Consider the following 19,893-nt stretch of genomic DNA (forward strand, 5'->3'; position numbering starts at 1 on the left):
TGCTACATCGAAGCATTCCCACACCACTTATGCAGTCGATTTGAAACACCGCCTTTAGGCTGCCCACGAAGCTGCAGCCAAGATATCACGAGAAAAACAACCACAAGGAGCCCCAGCAACTTTTCAGCATTTAACCGAGAAGGTGTTTGGTGGTGATTTGATGCGAAGCATACTCGTGTATATTGACAATATATTGATATATTCGAAGACAATTGAAGAACATATTCAACTCCTTAGGAAAGTTTTGACAAAGTTACAGGATGCGAACCTTAAGCTTAAACCCTCTATATTTAACCTCTTAAGATCATCAGTGAAATTCCTAGGTCATACAGTAAAGGAGAAGGGGCAATAATTAAATGGCCTAGACCAGGGACTGTAAACAACTGATTCTTGGGGTTCATAGTTGAAGAACATATACAAATCCTTAAGAAAGTTTTGACAAAATTAAAGGAAGCGAACCTTAAGCTTAAACCCTCTAAATGTAACCTCTTAAGATGATAAGTGAACTTCCTAGGTCATACAGTATCAGGGGAAGGGGTGTAAATGTCGCCCGACAAAATAGAGACAATAATTAACTGGCCTAGACCAGAGACTGTAAAACGACTTCAATCCTTCTTGGGGTTCACAGTTGAAGAACATATACAACTCCTTTGGAAAGTTTTGACAAAGTTACAATACAGGAAGCAAACCTTAAGCATAAACCCTCTAAATGTAACGTATTCTTAAGATCATCAGTGAACTTCCTAGGTCAAACAGTATCAGGGGAAGGGGTGTGAACTCCGCCAGACAAAATAGAGACAATAATTAACTGGCCTAGACCAGAGACTGTAAAACTTCAATCCTTCTTGGGGTTCACTTCGTATTACTGGAAGTTTATCAAAAATGTTGCTACTCTATAGCCAGACCATTATATGATAAGATAGGAGGAGCAAATAGGAAAAAAGAGAGTTACACCTCAGAAACTAAGTTGGGGTGCAGAGCAGGAAACGGCATTTAATAAGCTAAAAGAAGTGGGCACATCAGCGCCTGTACTTTGCTTTCCAGACTTACCATTTACATTAAGAACAGATGGAAGGAAACGTTTTAAGTTTAAAAGACCGTACTCTAACAGATACAGAAAGGAAAAGAACGGGTCATGGCCTACATGTGTAGGGGTTTGAATAAAGCGGGAAAGAACTAACCTGCCCAAAAACTTAGCATTGAAATGGGTGTCACAGAGAAATTTTCAGATTTATCTGCATGGGACGAAATTTGAGGTACTAATTCCAGCCTTCTACGTTATATTTTCACTTGTAAAAGCTCGGGTACCTATTGATGCACTATTAAATCTGCCATCTGTTTCCCACTTATGCAGCCGATTTGTAACACCGCCTTCAGGCCACACACAAAGATGCAACCAAGATATCACGAGAAAAGAAGTCTAAGCAGAAAGAATATTATGACAGAAAAATTAGGGGTGCATGTTTGGCTAAAGGAGATCTTGTCTTGGTAAAAAAATGTCTAGATCAGAGGAAGACATAAAATTGCGGATAAGTGGGAAGATGCCACCTATAGAGTGCTTGATCAGCCAAATAATGATATCTTTGTGTATCGTATTTGCCTATCAGAAGTAATGGGGACAATGAAAAGACACCCAAAAAAATGAAATGCGTCAAGTATTTGTTACAAGAGCTGACGTTGTCGATAGACAAAACATTGTGTTGACAAAATTTAAGAGGGGGGTAGCAGCCAAGTGAGGGCTGAACGAAACAGCGACAATGCCATGCGAGGACATCCCATTGCAGAAGTTAGTGGAGACGGTGCAGTGAGTTGTGACGAAATAAACAGAGTAAGGAACTGCCACAGATGTCAACGACATTGGAAGTGATGCTGAGAATTGCAATGGAGACGACGAGTGAGACAATTACTCGAAGATCAACAAGACAAACAAAGGCACCCGCTCATCCGTCAAATTTCATTGTCTATTACAAATAGTGGGCTGGGAATTTGTATTGTATGTGTTTAGAGGTAACCCCATCTCTTAACATTTCCTTTTATGGACACTAGTTTAGCAAAAATTCCACCAGGATTATCCACCCACATACCTTTTAGGCCTTTATATTGTATCAGTTCTGTCCAACCTCACTCTTGTTTTACTTATATTAAAATATTTCAGTGTAACTTAAGTTACTTTGTTATTTATTCGTTATTTTATTTGTGTTTTTCATTTCCTCTTTTTCAAGAGTCAAATATCCATCTGAGAACCGGGACGTGGCTAGATTGTTGTATATCCCTAGACAGCAGAGGCCACATCATCGTAGTACTGACAAACCGACTTTCCACCTGTATTACTGTCACCAACGATGTGTCAGTACCCCCAACTACAACTACTCTTCTTGTTTCTTCAATTGATTTGCTCCATCGTAAACCTTCTACAACCCTACAACACTCCTATAGTAACAATATCGAAGGACACTATGTATTTGTTTTAGTTTCGTTATATAGATTCATACATTGAGCCACCATGGGACATTGAAAGGCCCTAACCAGACTTGAGTTATTCAAAGTAAAGAATTGACAACAACAAAAAAATACATAAGAATAATAGCGGTAAAAATAAGTATACAAAATATATCATCCATCAAATATCGAATTATGTGACCCTTCATCTCAAAACAGTATTATGCCAGAGTAATACTGATGCTGAAATCATAAATATGAAAATTGGGTTAAGTTTAATTGCTACTTGTTTTGTTTTTAAAAATTATTTTTAGGTCTTTTACAGCACTTGAGACACTAGGTCGTTTTAAGGCCAGTGGAAAGACGATAGAGGAAAAGTTTTTAATCTGACGCTAAGAGCAAAAAAGAGAAAATAAGGGGGAAAAAAGCCTGGATTATGGATTAAATAGGGAACCTAAGATTCCAGGACAAATCCATCAATGCGTCTGTTTTGACATTACTTATAAATAAGCCCCAGCCAAGCACAAGCAAAGGATCCTGCTATGAAGGATACACTCAAATGTGTACAAAGTGCAATATATTCAAATCTAGTAACTTTAATAGTATATAACAGAGAGATGGTTTGAAATTAAAAGAATGTCATCTTTCAAACAAAGTACTTTAAATTTAATTTGACTGTTTCCATCTCAGCACAGGATCCCCACCAGGTCTAGGGGGGGAAAAAATGAGAAAACTGAATCCAGAACAATGACAGAGATCAACATGGAAAGAGAAAACAGTTATAGGGGATAGAATAAACAGCAAGTGACATCTCTGTCCACCATGAGAGGTCAGAAGACCCAAATCCGGAAGTTTTATTGAGAAAAACAAATTGTTTTTTCATAAAGTGCATAATAAACCCACAGTTTCAATAATATTATTTTTTTCACTTTTCGCATCAGTTTTACTCAGATACAATACCAGTTTGACACAGTGGGGTTTTACATAGCATTACATATTATACCAAACATGTGTCTCATTGTTTGTTTTGTTTTTGTTTTTAAGTGTTTTACTCATATCAGCGCCAGTAAAAAGGAAGAAAATGGGTTAGTAAAAAGTTCTAGAATTAAAATTAGAGCACCCAAGAAAAGGTAAGACAAAGGGGAATTGGTTCAAATAGGAAATAGCTGTAAATTCCAAGAGCATACCATCAAAGTACCTAGTTTGAGATCACCTAAAAGTCCATCCAGACACAAGCAGAGGCCCCCACTAAGAGGAATACATTCAAATATTTTACAAATCATATATAATACAAAGAAAACATAATACAGTGCATAACAGAGAGATGATTTACAAGGAAAAAAATATCATCTCCCAAAACTCTAACTATACATTTGACTGTTTCCCTCCCAGCCAGGGTACCCGGCCAGTGCCAGAAGATAGAAAGCTAGTTGGAAAACAGATATAGGGGGATAGAAGACACAGTAAGTACCTCCCTGCCCACTATGGGAGGTCAGGAACCCCACCCAGATGTGTCTCATTCAAATAGGATTATAGTAGTAATGTTCCCATTGTCACTCGCATTGTCTGGATTTATTTCCAAGATTTCAATATTGTTTGCCGTAGAATAAATTAGTCCCTGATCAGGGTTGTCCCCAGATCCAATATTACAAGCTGGAATGACCACAGAGCTTCCTCCAATGTCAGTATTGAATACTGATGTAGCTGGCTGATGTACAATAACTGTATTGCCATCCATTTTCTCATTCTCCGCAGAATCTATGACACAATCATTTACAACAGCAATATCTTCACTTGAATAGATGGCTTTTTCTTGATCAGGGATGTGATCTGGGTGATAAGTTCTCATATGTCTGTTAATACTACTTTTATACCGATAATTAATTTCACAGAGGTCACATTTATGTGGTTTCTCACCTGTGTGTCCTCTCATATGATCCCGAAGACCACTTGCACAACGGAAAGATTTATTGCATACTGTGCATGTCTGTCTACCGGATTTCTTCCTAAATTTAGTAATGCGAAGTTTCAAATCTTTTCGATCGCGTGGTGCTGGACATTTCCCATGTAAAGCCCTAAATTTGACATGACGAACCATACTTGGTCTATGCGCAAATCTTACACGGCAAACATCACACTGAAATGAAGTTTCCTTTCCAGTACTTTTTAAGTGCTCTTGGGAAATACTTGAAGAACTTGTTTGCGTACATAATCCTAAATTAGGCTTGTTTTCAGTACTATTGGTTTGAAATTCTTCAATATTTTCAGGGGATGACTCAAAATATGTCATGTTATCAGCTTCATTTGCACATTCAATTTCATTTCCAGCAAGAATAAGAGATTCTATGTTGTTTGCACTTACATACTGGTACCTACTGTAAGATGTTGGTGGTATTCTATTTTCAGGATTCAGCAACATTTCTTGTGGAAAATTGTTTATGACAGTTTCATCGCATGTAAAACCTAAGAACTTGCCATCCCCATTAGAAAAATTACAATTTTGGTGAATTGTTCTTAAATGTTGTTCCACGTTGACACGATGCGGAAATCTCAATCCACAAAATGTACATTGAAATGGATTTTCTTTGGCATGCTGTACCATGTGTGCCTGTAAATCCGATAGTGTGAAGAACGCTTCATTGCAGTAAGTACACGGATATTTGAGAACATTGTCAGTGTTATTTTCAGATATTGACTGTATTGAGGGATCTTCAAAACGGGTTCTGTTTTCAATATTCTCGTTAAACAACATTTCCTGTGGAATATTATTTACGACAGTTTCATTGCCTTTTAAATCTAAGAGTTTGCCATCCTCATGACTGAAATGATGACCTTTGTGCACTGTTCCTAAATGCCTTTTCAAATTGGAATGACATCCAAATTTCTTACCACAAAATAAACATTGAAAGGGTCTTTCTTTGGTATGTACTACCATGTGCAACTCAAGATATGACAGCCTGAAGAATGGTTTATTGCAAAATGTACACCTAAATTTGGCAACCTTGCCCGTCTTTTCATCAATTGAGCCTCCAGTTGTCATTACCCTCTTTGGAAATGGACAGACTTTGTTTCTAATATGCTTTGTGAGTTGACTATAATACTTAAATGTCTTACCACAAACACATCCATAGAGCTTTTCTCCAGCATGTTGTCTCATGTGTTCCCTAAGGCTAGATATCTGTGACATTGTTTCATTGCAAAAAGTACATCTATAGTTGGCAGAATTATCTCTGTTGGCGTTTACCAATTCTTGCTCCTTTAATTTCTCTCGATTTTTAATCTTCTTTATCCTTTCTCGCTTCCTAACCCAGTCTGGTTGATGACACAGTTTGTTTTTAATATGTCGGTTGAAGGCAGCTCCTTGCCTAAAAGACATTCCACAAGTGCAAACTAATGGTTTTTCTCCTGTATGTATTCTTATGTGTTCTGTAAGATGAGATAATTGTGCCTTTGATTTATTGCAATATGGACAATGAAATTTAGGGACCATGGGTTTCTTCTTCCTTTTCCTGGATGTCTTCTCCTCAGTATCTTTTGGCTTTCTCACTGGACAAGTTCCACGTAGCTTCCTTAAATTTAGATGATTATTTATACCACGTGTATGCTTGTACTGAGCATGGCAAAATTCACAGCTGTAGTTTTTCTCAGTATGCATTTCCATATGTTTCCTCAAACTAGATGGTCTATTAAATGTCTTACCACAAACAGAACACAAATACTTGCCTTCATTACAAACAATTTCAGGTTCTGGACGAGTACATTGACTATGATATCTTTTGATGTGTCTCTCCCGAGAAGCAGAATATGAAAAATGTTCATCACAAAAATAACATTTATATGGCTTTTCCTTTGTGTGAGTAACCATGTGTTCTTTGACATTAAGGAAAAATTTATGGCAAACTTGACATTCAAATTTATTAGCTAAATTTTCCTTGCTATCAATTATGATCTCTTTACGTATAACATCTGCAGAATTATTTTGTGATGAATCATCGGGTCCCCTATAAGTATTATCAACACAGTCATCGTCATTATCCTTAGTCCAAAAAATTGACTTAACACTTGAATTTTCGAAATCTCTAGAATCAAGCACTTTGACACTATTTTGGGCATCAGAATTGTCCTCCGTAATAACTGTCTTATCAGGCTCGCCTCCTAATTCTCCACCACAGCCATCAACAAATATCTTCTTAATTACCCTCGATTTCTTTGGTTTTCTGAATGCAGTGCGTTCAGGATACACTCCATGCACCGTTATCATATGTCTCCTAAAAGAAGAAGAAAACCTAAATTTCTTTTCGCAATGGTCACAGTTTAGTGGCTTTTCGTTGTTGTGAACTCTCATGTGTTCAAGAAGATGATTTTCTTGTACATAAGCATTATTACACAGTGTACACTTCATTGTCTTTTTCGCCGGATCAACATAAGATTTTACTTTGGGACATCTGTTAAGTAACCTTCTAGTTCTTTCATGACTCTTTAAAGTAGAAAAGTGCTTGAATTTCCTTCCACAGTGATGGCACAACGTTGTCTTTTCTTCTGAATGAACTTTCCTGTGTTCCTGAACATCACGTTTTGAACTAAAAGTCAACTTACAAACTGAACATTGAAACGTTTCTGTTAAATCTTCCTTATCATTTGAGTCACTGCACTTTCTGAATACTTTACGGATTGGGAATTCATTGTGAAATATTTGTAAATGTTTTCTCAAAGAAGAAGAATGTCTAAATCTTTTTTTACAGTGTTCACACTCCAACGGCTTATCATTAGTGTGAGTTCTCATGTGTCTCTCATGACGATATTTGGAAATAGTTTTATTGCATATTTCACAAATAATTGTTTTCGTGTTCTCCTGAGTTGAAGGACATTTGTTCCGTAACATCCTAATCCTCGCATGCCTCAAAAAAGTAGACGACCCCTTGAAGCTAAGTCCACAGTGATCACATCTAAATGGATTTTCACCCGAGTGAATTCTCAAATGTTTCTGAAGGGCAGAGTTTGAAATAAGAGTTATATTACAAACTGGGCATTTACTTTTATTACTTGGGCAATTGCGTTTTTTGCGTACAGGTTTTACTTTCTGTACACATCTCTTATGTACCGATCTTAAATGTCTTTTTAATGAAGACGAAAACGTGAATCTTTTTCCACAAAGCTGACATGTCAGGGGCTTTTCACCAGTGTGAATTCTAATGTGTTCACTACAATGTGCTTCTCGGGAAAAACTTTTATTGCATATTTTACATTCTATCTTTTTAGTATTAGAGACGTTACCATCTGTGCTCTGTATGTACTCTAATACTGTATCATCATTTGGTGATGCCCTATCAGTACTAATTTCAACATTATCAATGCATTCATTCTCATTCGTCATAGAGTCCTGATCACCATGATAGCTTTTAGATTTTAAACTTTCAACTGGAGGTTCATTTTCAGAAATTTCTTCCTCAAAATTTCCTTCAGCAATGTCATCGTCAATTTTATCCATGGCTCTGATTCGTTTAGGTAAAGGAAAATCGTTGTGTACACATTTTAAATGTCTTCTTAATGAACAAGAGAACCTGAATTTCCTCTCACAATAGTCACACTTCAGTGGCATTTCACCAGAGTGAATTCTCATGTGTTCATGATAATGACCTGTTTGAGAAAAAGTTTTATTGCATATTTTACATTCTATTTTCTTTCTTTTCGATTTGTTGTCATCCGTGCTCCGTGTATAACTTTCTGTTGTATCATCATTTGGCGATGACTTTTTCGTACATACTTCTGATCTTAAATGTCTTCTTAATGAAGAAGAATACTTGAATTCCATTTGACAATAGTCACACTTCAGAGGCTTTTCACCAGAGTGAATTCTAATGTGTTCATGATAATTATCTTTTTGGGAAAATGATTTATTGCAAATTTTACATTTTATTTTCTTTGTATTAGAGTTGTTATCATCTGTGCTCAGTGTATACCTCAATAATGGATCATCATTTGGTGATGCCCTATCAGTACTAATTTCAACATTATCAATGTATTCATTCTCATTCGTCATAGAGTCCTGATCACCATGATAGCTTTTAGATTTTAAACTTTCAACTGGAGGTTCATTTTCAGAAATTTCTTCCTCAAAATTTCCTTCAGCAATGTCATCGTCAATTTTATCCATGGCTCTGATTCGTTTAGGTAAAGGAAAATCGTTGTGTACACATTTTAAATGTCTTCTTAATGAACCAGAGAACCTGAATTTCCTTTCACAATGGTCACACTTCAGTGGCATTTCACCAGAGTGAATTCTCATGTGTTCATGATAATGACCTGTATTGAAAAAAATTTTATTGCATATTTTACATTCTATTTTCTTTCTTTTCAATTTGTTGTCATCTGTGCTCCGTGTATAACTTTCTGTTGTATCATTTGGTGATGACCTATCAGTACTAACTTCAACATTATCAATGCATTCATTCTCATTCGTCATAGAGTCCTGATCACCATGATAACTTTCAGAATTAAAACTTTCCACTGTAGGTTCATTTTCCGAAATTTCATCATCAAAATTTCCTTCAGGAATGTCATTATCAATTTTATCCATGGCTTTGTATATTTTACATTCCCTCCTTTTTGTACTTGAGTTGTTATCGTCTGTGCTCTTTGTAAAACATACAGTTGTATCCTCATGTTGTGATAACATGTCAGTACTTCTGGTATCATTATCAATGCATTCATTATCACGAGGCAGATTATCCTTAACTTTTTGATGGCTTTCAGAAATAAATCTATTAGCCCTAAGTTTATTCACAGAAATGTCTTCACCGACATTTCCTTCAGCAATGTCAATATCAACTTTATCTATGGCTCTGATTCGTTTCCGTTTAGGTCCAGAACAATCGTTGTGTACAGACCTTAAATGTCTTCTTAATGATGCAGAAAATCTGAATTTCATTTCACAATGGACACACGTCAGTGGCATTTCACCAGAGTGAATTCTCATGTGTTCACGATAATGACCTGTTTGAGAAAAAGTTTTATTGCATATTTCACATTCCTTCTTTTTTTTACTAGAGCTGTTATCATCTGTGCTCTGTATATAACATACAGTTGTATCCTCATTTTGTGATAGCATGTCAGAACTTCTGGTATCATTATCAATGCATTCATTATCACGAGGCAGAGTATCCTTAACTTTTTGATGGCTTTCAGAAATAAATCTATTAGCCCTAAGTTTATTCATAGAAATGTCTTCACCGACATTTCCTTCAGCAATGTCAATATCAACTTTATCTATGGCTCTGATTCGTTTCCGTTTACGTCCAGAATAATCGTTGTGTACAGACCTTAAATGTTTTCTTAATGAAGCAGAAAATCTGAATTTCATTTCACAATGGACACACTTCAGTGGCATTTCACCAGAGTGAATTCTCAAGTGTTCACGATAATGACCTGTTTGAGAAAAAGTTTTATTGCATATTTCACATTCCTTCTTCTTTTTACTAGAGTTGCTATCATCTGTGCTCTGTATAAAACATACTGTTGTATCCTCATTTTGTGATAGCATGTCAGTACTTCTGGTATCATTATCAATGCATTCATTATCACTAGACAGAGTATCCTTAACTATTTGATGGCTTTCAGAAATAAATCTATTAACCTTAAGTTTATTCACAGAAATTTCTTCATCAAAATTTTCCCCAGTATTTTCATTCGCAATTAAATCCCTGGTTCTGATTTTTATCTGCACAGGACATAATTTGTGTACTGATTTTAAATGTGATCTTAACGTAGCGGAAAACCTGAATAGTCTTTGACAGAGTTCACACTTCATAGGCTTTTCACCAGTGTGAATTCTCATATGTTCCATCCGATGAAATGAATTATTAAAAGTTTTATTGCATATTTTACATTCCATTCCTTCATCATTTGATGACTTTTTTGTACATACTTTATGTACCGATCTTAAATGTCTTCTTAATGAAGCAGAAAACCTGAATTTCATTTCACAATGGCCACACTTCAGAGGCTTTTCACCAGAATGAATTCTTATGTGTTCAACATAATGAGGTTTTTGGTAAAAAATTTTATTGCATATTTTACATTCTATTTTTTTTGTTATACATTTTTTGCCTTTCAAGTTGTGTCTATACCCTTCTGCTGTATCATCCTTTGATAATGATTTATTGACTAAAGATTTATTTGCCAACATTTTCCTTGCAAACCGCTTTCCAGCACTTTCACAGGGATCACATTTAAGTGGCTTTTCAAATGTATCAATTGTCTCTTTCTCAATATGACTTTTATGAAAGATAGTTTCCCGACAAATTGCACACTCCAACTTCCTCACCACAACTATAAGGTCTTTGAAACCGGTTTTGCTCTCTGCACTTTTAGCTTTTGATGAGGACTTTTTGATATTATGAATAGACTTGTTAATTAAATCATTGTCCTTTCCCGTAACAGGCCTTCCTTCAGTGTTCTCAACTTCCTTCCCGTCAGCTGATGGATGGACTTGAGATTGAATTGCTTCATAATTTTTGGAGCCACCCCTCGTCTCAGCTGCTTTCTCATTCAAATTTTCTCCAGCATAACATTCATTGATACCATCCTGATCTTCTACAGTTCTGTGTACTGAGTTCAGATGTCTTCTGAAAACACTTGGAAATTTGAATACCAGTCCACAAAGATCACATTTATAAGAATTTTTCCTTGAGCTATCTATCAAATTTTCCTCAGCCTGTTTTCCTTCGTCATTTTCATTAGCAAATTTAAGAGAATTTTCACTTTGTTCAAACATTGAGGTTTTTCCAACAGGACATCTCTTCATTTTTACTCTCATTTTGTTGTGATGATACAAACTTGTGGAAAACCGGAATTTCATTTGACAATGTTCACACTTAAGTGGCCTTTCATTTGTGTGAATCCTCGAGTGCTCCAGGAGACTGCGTTTTGTGTTAACTCTAATTCTACAAATTGAGCATTCAAATTTAGCAGATGACGTCTTCCCAGTGTCTTCAACATCCCTCTTATTCATTTTTTGACGGTCAAAGTTTGAATCATCTTTGTTACCATCAGTTTTAGTTTTTGAATCCACCGATATTTCCTTGGCAAAATTTTCAGTAGCATTTTCATCATGATCCTGGGCAGGATGTATTTTGTGTATGTTTTTCAAATGCTGTTTGAGAGAGCTTTTCCACATAACCATTCCACAATGATCACATATACAATACTTTTCATCTATATGTCGCTTTATGTGTTCCTGAATATGTTGCTTATTACAATTTGAATAACTGCAATGCTTACATCTATATCTCAAAACTCTTTTATGGCCTTTGCCTTCAGACCTCTCCTCATTATCACAAGCATTCCTCATTTCAATTTCTTTACTGTTTTCTGGTGGAATCTTATCACATATTTTTGGGCCATCAACTGTCTCAACTGATTTCTCATTCATCAGAACTTCTTCAACATAATATTCCTCAACATAGTCCTGATCTTCCGCCAAATTTCGTCCGTGTACTAACCTCATATGATTTCTGAACACACCATGTAATCTGAATTCTCTTCCACAAACATCACATTTCCATGACTTTCCCCCTGACTCCTTCATTCCTCTTTGGACATTATCCATGTGTTCATTATTATCATTCTCAGCATTGGAACTCATATTATTGTCCACAAAATTCTGTTTTTCAACTTCTTGAGAATTTTTAATACTATTTCCATCAACTAATGAGGTATCTATCAAATTTTCCTTAGCTTGTTTCCCTTCATCATTTTTTTCACCACATACTCTAGCCTTTTTCACCAGTTCAACTAATGACATTCTTGGAACAGGACAGCCTTTCATTTTAATTCTGATTCTACGATGGCGATAATAACCATTGGAAGACCAGAATTTCATTTCACAATGTTCACACTTGAACGGCATTTCATTTGTGTGAATTCTCATGTGTTGCTGTCGAGAGTTTTTGCTGGCAAATCTTTTAAGGCAAACTGAGCATTCATATATGATGGTAGACTTCTTCCCAATATCAATTTCTTGTTTGCCAACATTCTCTGTCTCCAAAACAGATGTGTCATTAGTATGAGCTGATTTTCCATTTTCATTCATAACTTTTTCACACACTTTGCCCTGCTGTTGTATCACTGACATGGTGCAACTTGTTGATGACTCATTGCCCATGCATTCAGAACCTTTATTTCTTCCAGTAATAGACGACCTATCAGTGGTGTCAAAGTTTCTAGTGTCAACTTGTTGACTGTGTTCAGATGTTGTTTTTATGCAAATTTTGGAATCCCCACTAGTCTCATTCATTAAAATTTCTTGAGCACAATTTTCTTGGACATCAGTATTTTTCTTTGCATGTCTTCCCATGTGCACCGTCAATAAACGTTTTGTTTCAAATCTTTTACCACAGATTGTACACTCAAAGTTTTTAACTTCCGCATCTGAATTTTGAAGAGCAGGGCATTTGTTAAGCAAAATTCTTCTTTTTATATGACGCCTGAACTCAGAAGAAAACCTAAATCTCATTTCACAGTGATCGCATTTCAGGGGTTTTTCACCTGTGTGAATTCTTAAATGTTCCGCAAAATGATGTTTTAAATAGGTTTTATTACAATGTGGACAAATAACTTTTTTTCTACTTTGACCACTATTAGTTACTTGTACAATGGCTTCCTCATGGTGAGAGATGGTACTTGGTTTTTCTTTAATACGTACTGGCGGACACACTCCAGACAATCTCCTTGATAATTCATGGGTATCCAGATAACTTTTACACTTAAATACTGCATGACAACAATCACATTCTGGCCATTTACCTTCTTCATGCATTTTCATGTGCTCATCAAATTTGGGCTTCATAGAAAATTTTTTATAGCACACAACACATTTAAAAGATCCTTTGATGCCTTGTAGTTTTAATTTCTCACTCAAATCAAATTTTTTGTGAAATTTTGCTAAATGTCGAGAGAGGATCCATGGATACAAAAATTGTGCTGCACAGAAATCACATTTATGAGGTTTTTCAGCATGAACCTCAGTGAAGTGACGTTTAACATGTGTATCAGAGGAAAACATTTTACCACATGTCTGGCATAAACAATTCTTTGCTGCTCCCTCCATTGCCATATTCAGAGTAGTAATTTCTCTACAAATGAGTTCAAAATTCAAACCATCAACAGCTGGGGAAATCTTTCAGTATTACCATTTCTATATATTCTCAGCTTCCATGAGAAATATCTAGGGATAGAAAAAAAATTAAAGAAATGAGTTAAGTATTCTAATAATTACTACTACCAGGGATGGGGACAAATTTTGTAAAAGTTGAAGTACTTGTCAATGAGATCAACATCAGATCAACTATTATTCACAATTCAAAAACTGTTAGAAATCTAGGATTCTTCATCGATAAACACCTTATGAAGAACAATCGTGTTTCAAAATTATGCCAAGTCGTTAATCAGTATATAAAATGTATAAGTAGAATTAGAAACCTCATGGATGCAAAATGTACAAGACTGGTAGTGCATGCAACTTGTAACTAGCAGAATTGATTTCTGTAATTCTATACTTTTTGGTCTCCCTAGGTAAACTTTGACGAAAAATTCAAAAACTTCAAAACAAAGCTAATAGAATCATAATTGGGGCAAATATTAGTGAATTATAACCCCTATTTTGAAACAGCTACATTGGTTGCCTGTCAAGAGGAGAATTGAGTTCAAGGTGGCCTGTATAATTTTCAAATGAAGGCTTAGCACCACAATTCCTTAATGTCATTGATATCAGAATGCTGACCACCAAGGTCTCTCCGCTCCTCACAACACACCACTAGAAAGAAAAATGTCCAAAACAAAATCCTCGAAACATGCATTTGTATTCTGTGTATTCAGTCCACCGGAAATATAAATATTTAAAACGGACCAATTATCGATAATGACGACATTGATACTGAGCCTATTGTAAGGTAGTCATCATCAAAAGTGGATAGGCATAACATTTATGGTAATTTGACGGCTTAATAATATCATTTACAGCGTTTTATTTACTCTCGGACAGTCTTGAGTGAGAGTTGTTCGAAATCGGGAGCCTGAAATAGATCTCAATTTTCGATACCATGGTTGCCAGATAGCCATTGGTCTGGCCAATTTGGCCAAAATTGACCACACAGAGAATAATGTTTCTATAAGTAATCTAAAATTGACATTTATATCTATTTTTAATGTTTCCTAGTCCGTTATGATTTTTATGATTAACAAAACCGATGAGTTTTCCAAGGAGATCATAGTTTTAGTATTGTTTGCCCACGTAAAGTTCTATTTGGTCACTTGTCACATCGATCACTGGCCTCGGGCACGCCTGTGTCCTCTCTTGGCAAAAAAAAAATCTTAATTTTCAAGTTCAACACGTTGACGCCATTCCTGGTGACTCGAGAAGTTTGATCGACTTTTAATTTTGTAAAAAGATGATTTACTTTTACTCACTTTTAAGATTATTATTTTAATTTAGAACACAGCGAGGCGTCAAAATGTATTGCCTTGTGTATTTCTTGTATGTAACAATATGAATCCGGAGAAAAACGAAACAAAAACGAACAAACAAAACAGAAACAAACCAAAAAAAAAAAAGATAAAAGAAAAATGGAGAACATCTTTATAGTTATAGGGTCTTGAATGTGTTTAAGGGAGCGTCAGAGAGAAAAGGGGGGTGGGGGTGGGAGAGATTGGAGATAGAGTATAGATAAATAGATAGAGAGATAGATAGATGATAGTTAGATAGATAGATAGATAGATAGATAGATAGATAGATAGATAGATAGATAGATAGATAGATAGATAGATAGATAGATAGATAGAGAGAGAGAGAGAGACAGAGAGAGAGAGAGAGAGAGAGAGAGAGAGACAGAGAGAGAAAGAGAGAGAGAGAGAGAGAGAGAGAGAGAGAGAGAGAGAGAGAAGGACTGCTTTGTAGCTACTTGTACTCGATTTTTATTTTTTATTTTTGTTCCTATCCTTATTTATAAGGGTACAGCTTGGAACACGGGGGGGGGGGGGGGGGGGGGGGGAGAGGGGGAAGGCCTCGAATCACAGCTGTACGAGGCCAGTGATCGATGTGAAAAGTGACCAAATAGAACCTTGCTTGGGCAAGCAATACTAATACTCTGATCCCCTTGGAAAATTCATCGGTTTTGATAATCACAAAAAAAAATTCTAAAAGACTAGGAAAAATTTAAAATAGATGTAAATGTTAATTTTAAATTAATTGTAGAAACATTATTCTCTATGTGGTCAATTTTGGCCGTACTCGAGGCCAGTGATCGATGTGATATAGAACCTTACTTGGGCAAGCAATACTAATACTCTGATCTCCTTGGAAAATTCATCGGTTTTGATAATCACAAAAAAAATTCTAAAGGACTAGGAAAAATTAAAAATAGATGTAAATGTTAATTTCAAATTAATTGTAGAAACATTATTCTCTATGTGGTCAATTTTGGCCAAATTGGCCAGGCCAATGGCTATCTCGCAGCCACGGTAAGAATCTCATCAATGTTTGATAGATCGGTTTCGAGAATTGAGATCTATTTCAGGCACCCGGTTTCGAACAACTCTCAATCAAGATTTCCTGAGAGTAAATAAAACACTGTAAATGATGTTATTCAGCCATTGAATTGCTATAAATTTTATGCCTGTCCATTTCTGATGATGCCTATAATAGGCTCAGTATCAAAGTTGTCACAATCGATTAAGGTAAGTATAGATGATAATTGGTCCTTTGAAAATATCTTTATTTCCGGTGGACTGAAAACACAGTTCCTTTTACTTTTGCACACCACCATCAATCTGGAATTCTCTCTCGGTCTTTACCATAAATGCACATACTATTGAGTGTTTCAAGTCTAGACTGAAGACAGAATATTATAGATTAACTTTCCCTTAATATTTCAAAACTTAACATTTAATTTACTTTAAATTCTCATATCACCTCTATGTAGTCAAAACTAAGAAAATGGATTATTCATGTGATTTATTTTAAATTAACAAAACTTAATGAAGTGGCAATTCGGACTTGAGTCTGAAAAGTCTCCCGTGGCTGTTCGGACACAAACTTCAATAAAAGCATGCAGAAGCACAGGAAGGACACAGTGTTGGCAGTGGGCAGGGGGTGGGACTAATGGAAGCAGAAAAAGAGTTCAGAAGAAATTCTGTTTTCTCCATTAGACTGACTCAGCTAATACCCCTACTTCGGACTGCAGAAGGATTGTTTCCTATCTAACGCTATCAGAATATGTATTATTTTGTCCTGATTTTATTTTGACATTGTGTTAAGTGGCTAGAAAAACTTTCCCTTCAGACCACAGTTAATTTGACCTGACTTTTGTTCCTTTTGAAGGATTTTAACTCTTTTCTTTCTTTATTTCCACTGGACCCAATTGATCAATGATTTCTGTCTTTCTCGTCAAATAAAGTGGGTTGAGATTACCTGTTGATAGTTACTATATCATAATTGTGATTGTAATTTGGATCAATTTCAAGAATTATCAATAATCAAAATTAAAATAAATTGAAATAGAAAAAAGAACTATACTGCCACGGGAGACTAAAGTCTGAATAACTTGTTGCTTGCACGTTTGGGTCCGAATAGCTATGGGAGACATTTAGCCCCAGACAAAACTAAAACCTTATATTTTTTGTCTTGATTTTAAAAACTTAATCACATTATGGTCTCTGATTCATCCCAACAAACCATTTTGAGACGATGGGTCACAATTTTTAAAACGTAACATATAACTTTTAACAGTCTTGAGTTAGAATATGATTGGGGGGGGGGGGGGGGGGGGGGAGGCGGTAAAAAGAGAAATAATATGATAAATTTAATTGGTATACTTCTACTTCTTTACTGTAATGATTAGGCTATTCCTACTCCTATACTATACAGAGCCATGACCTAGGGGACCATTGATTATTCCGATTTCTAGTGTTAAACAAACAGCATAAATTTCTTGCCACCCTTTAGATTAGGACGCTAGTCTATCAAAAAGTGCTTTCCTCTGGAACTAACATTGACCGAGCCAGTTACCAATGCAATGTACCTACCAATGTTGGGTGGGGGTCGACGTGTATTTATTTTCAGGTCTGATAATCCTATCAATTATTAGAGCTCTAATAATGACATAAAATAATATATTGTCCATTTACATTGTTAAAACAGGACCGTAATGGCGTTCGAATGTCAGACCTGCAATTATGTTCATGTCGGTGGGGGTCGTCAGCAAAAAAATCTCAACCGCCTGAGATCGATCACAGTCTCGTAAAATAGGCTAGTAAAATTGAAATTGTGTTCGAATGTCAGACCTGCAACTGCAATTGATAAACCATTTGATATACGAATACGAACCTTAGAGTTCTCTGAATTTACGCTGTGATTATCCCCAGACACCTGTCTGGGGATAATGAAAATTCGTTATCCCCAGACATATATTTGAAACGCCACTCTTTTAAACAATTATCCACATTCCAGAATATGGAATGTTTCCAAATGCACATAGAAATAAGGAAAGTTAATAAAATATCTATAAAAACATAAAATTAACCAACATTAAATCAGTTCTTACCACATGTACACAATATGCGTCGACTTCGAGGTGGGTGTCATGGCCGAATGGTTTAGTCTTCTGCCCTGGAAGTTTTACCAGAATCGAAGTTGTGGGTTCGAATCCTGGTTCCGCCACTTTTTTATTTAAAAAATTTATTTTTTTAAATTCCGTCTTCTTTTTACAGAACGTTGCAAGGGATAAATGTCCAATCCAAGAGAGAGAGAGAGAGAGAGATTTTTTTTTTTAAAGAGGTGGGGGGGGGGGAGGATGGATGGGACATTTGTCCCTTGCAACGTTCTGTAAAAAGAGGACGTATTTAAAAAAAAAAAAAAAAAAAAAAGTGGCAGAACCAGGATTTTAACCCGCAACGTCGATTCTGGTAAAACTTCCAGGGCATGACATTCAAACCATTCGGCCATGACACCCACTTCGAAGTCGACGCATATTGTGTATATGTAGTAACAACTGATTTAATGTTGGTATGGTTATTAACTTTCCTTATTTCTATGTGCATTTGGAAACATTCCATATTCTGGAATGTGGATAATTGTGTAAAAGAGCGGAGTTTCAAAAATGTGTCTGGGGATAACAAATTTTCGTTATCCCCAGACAGGTGTCTGGGAAACGAATTTTCATTATTCCCAGACAGTCAGACAGGTGTCTGGGGCTGGGGATAATCACAGTCACAGCCCTGAATTTAAGTATGCAGTGAGTGCCCTACCAGCTGAAATCCACCTTTTTTTTCTTGCTTTTTTTTTAGATTATCTAGATTGTATGAAAATTAATATTGTTACTGAAAAAAAATTCAATGATATGATAAACAACTTCCAGAACGTCTCCACCAAGTCATTAAACCAACAGTCAACATACGTTACGTTCGAGTTGGCAGTTGGCGCTGGTTCGAGCGAATTGAGCTCGTTTATATTATAAGTACCGATTTTAAAAAATCCACTAAAGATTAAAGGAAAATTCATAATGGCAAAAAAACATTCACTTTTACTACCTTATAAATGACAAGACGATCCTTTTAGTAGTATCAGAAGAAAGTCGAAGTTACCATTTTCAGGACTTCGCAAACCAAAATGTTGATCTGTCGTTCCCCCATCTTGTTTTTTTTTATTGCCGGGATTGCCAGAAATAATATTGCTGAGATTGCCAAACAATAGAAAACACTACAAATATGATCTAGGAAAATGCCAATTTTTTTCCACACATCACTAAAAACGCTAATGTACTTTAAAAGTAGAATAAATAAGCCTGTATTTTATTTTTTATTATCATTACTGCTACTACTACTACTGGTTCGAGTACAAACTACTATTACTATTACTACTAGATCTACTACTACTACTGCTGCTGCTGCTACTACTACTACTACTACTACTACTACTACTACTACTACTACTACTACTACTACTACTACTACTACTACTACTACTACTACTACACACAACAACTACTACTACTACTACTACTACTACTACTACTACTACTACTACTACTACTACTACTACTACTACTATGTGCGGCTATGTGGTCTAGTGGTATGACACTCGCTTTCGGATCGGAAGGTCCTGGGTTCGAGCCTCGCGCACGGCGCATAGTTGAGTCCTTGGAAAAGGCTCTTTTCTCATATTCTCTCACCGTACTCAGGTGTAAAATGAGTACCGTTAACAACGTTGTCTTTGTCCGAAAACTTGTAATATCGCCTAATAGGCGTTATGTCCTGTCCTACATGTTAAATGTTGCTGTTGACCAGGGACCCCTTTGTAAAGCACTTTGAGCACGTTTAGTGGATATTGCGCTATATAAAAGCTCATTTTTTAAAATATTTTTTTACTACTACTACTACTACTACTACTACTACTACTACTAC

The 19,893-nt window shown here is 35.9% G+C and overlaps 1 protein-coding gene across 1 annotated transcript; it reads right to left on the bottom strand.

Annotated features, from left to right (window-relative positions):
• Positions 1-2,188: 2,188 nt before the first annotated feature.
• Positions 2,189-19,147, bottom strand: LOC144975953 (uncharacterized). The gene is made up of 2 exons (XM_078920189.1): positions 19,021-19,147; positions 2,189-13,663 (listed from the first exon to the last, which is right to left on the bottom strand). Exon 2 carries the CDS (start codon positions 13,550-13,552, stop codon positions 3,956-3,958), a length of 9,597 nt encoding a protein of 3,198 aa, XP_078776315.1. The 5' UTR covers positions 13,553-13,663; positions 19,021-19,147; the 3' UTR covers positions 2,189-3,955.
• Positions 19,148-19,893: the final 746 nt, after the last annotated feature.

Source organism: Berghia stephanieae, chromosome 6 (assembly GCF_034508935.2).
Source record: "Berghia stephanieae isolate SIO BIC M18660-M18661 chromosome 6, UCSD_Bste_1.3, whole genome shotgun sequence".
Taxonomy (NCBI): Eukaryota; Metazoa; Mollusca; class Gastropoda; order Nudibranchia; family Aeolidiidae; genus Berghia; species Berghia stephanieae.

What these genes read in the sequence shown, in the direction of transcription:
- LOC144975953 (XM_078920189.1), bottom strand. Translation starts at nt 13,552, where the DNA reads ATGGCAATGGAGGGAGCAGCAAAGAATTGTTTATGCCAGACATGTGGT.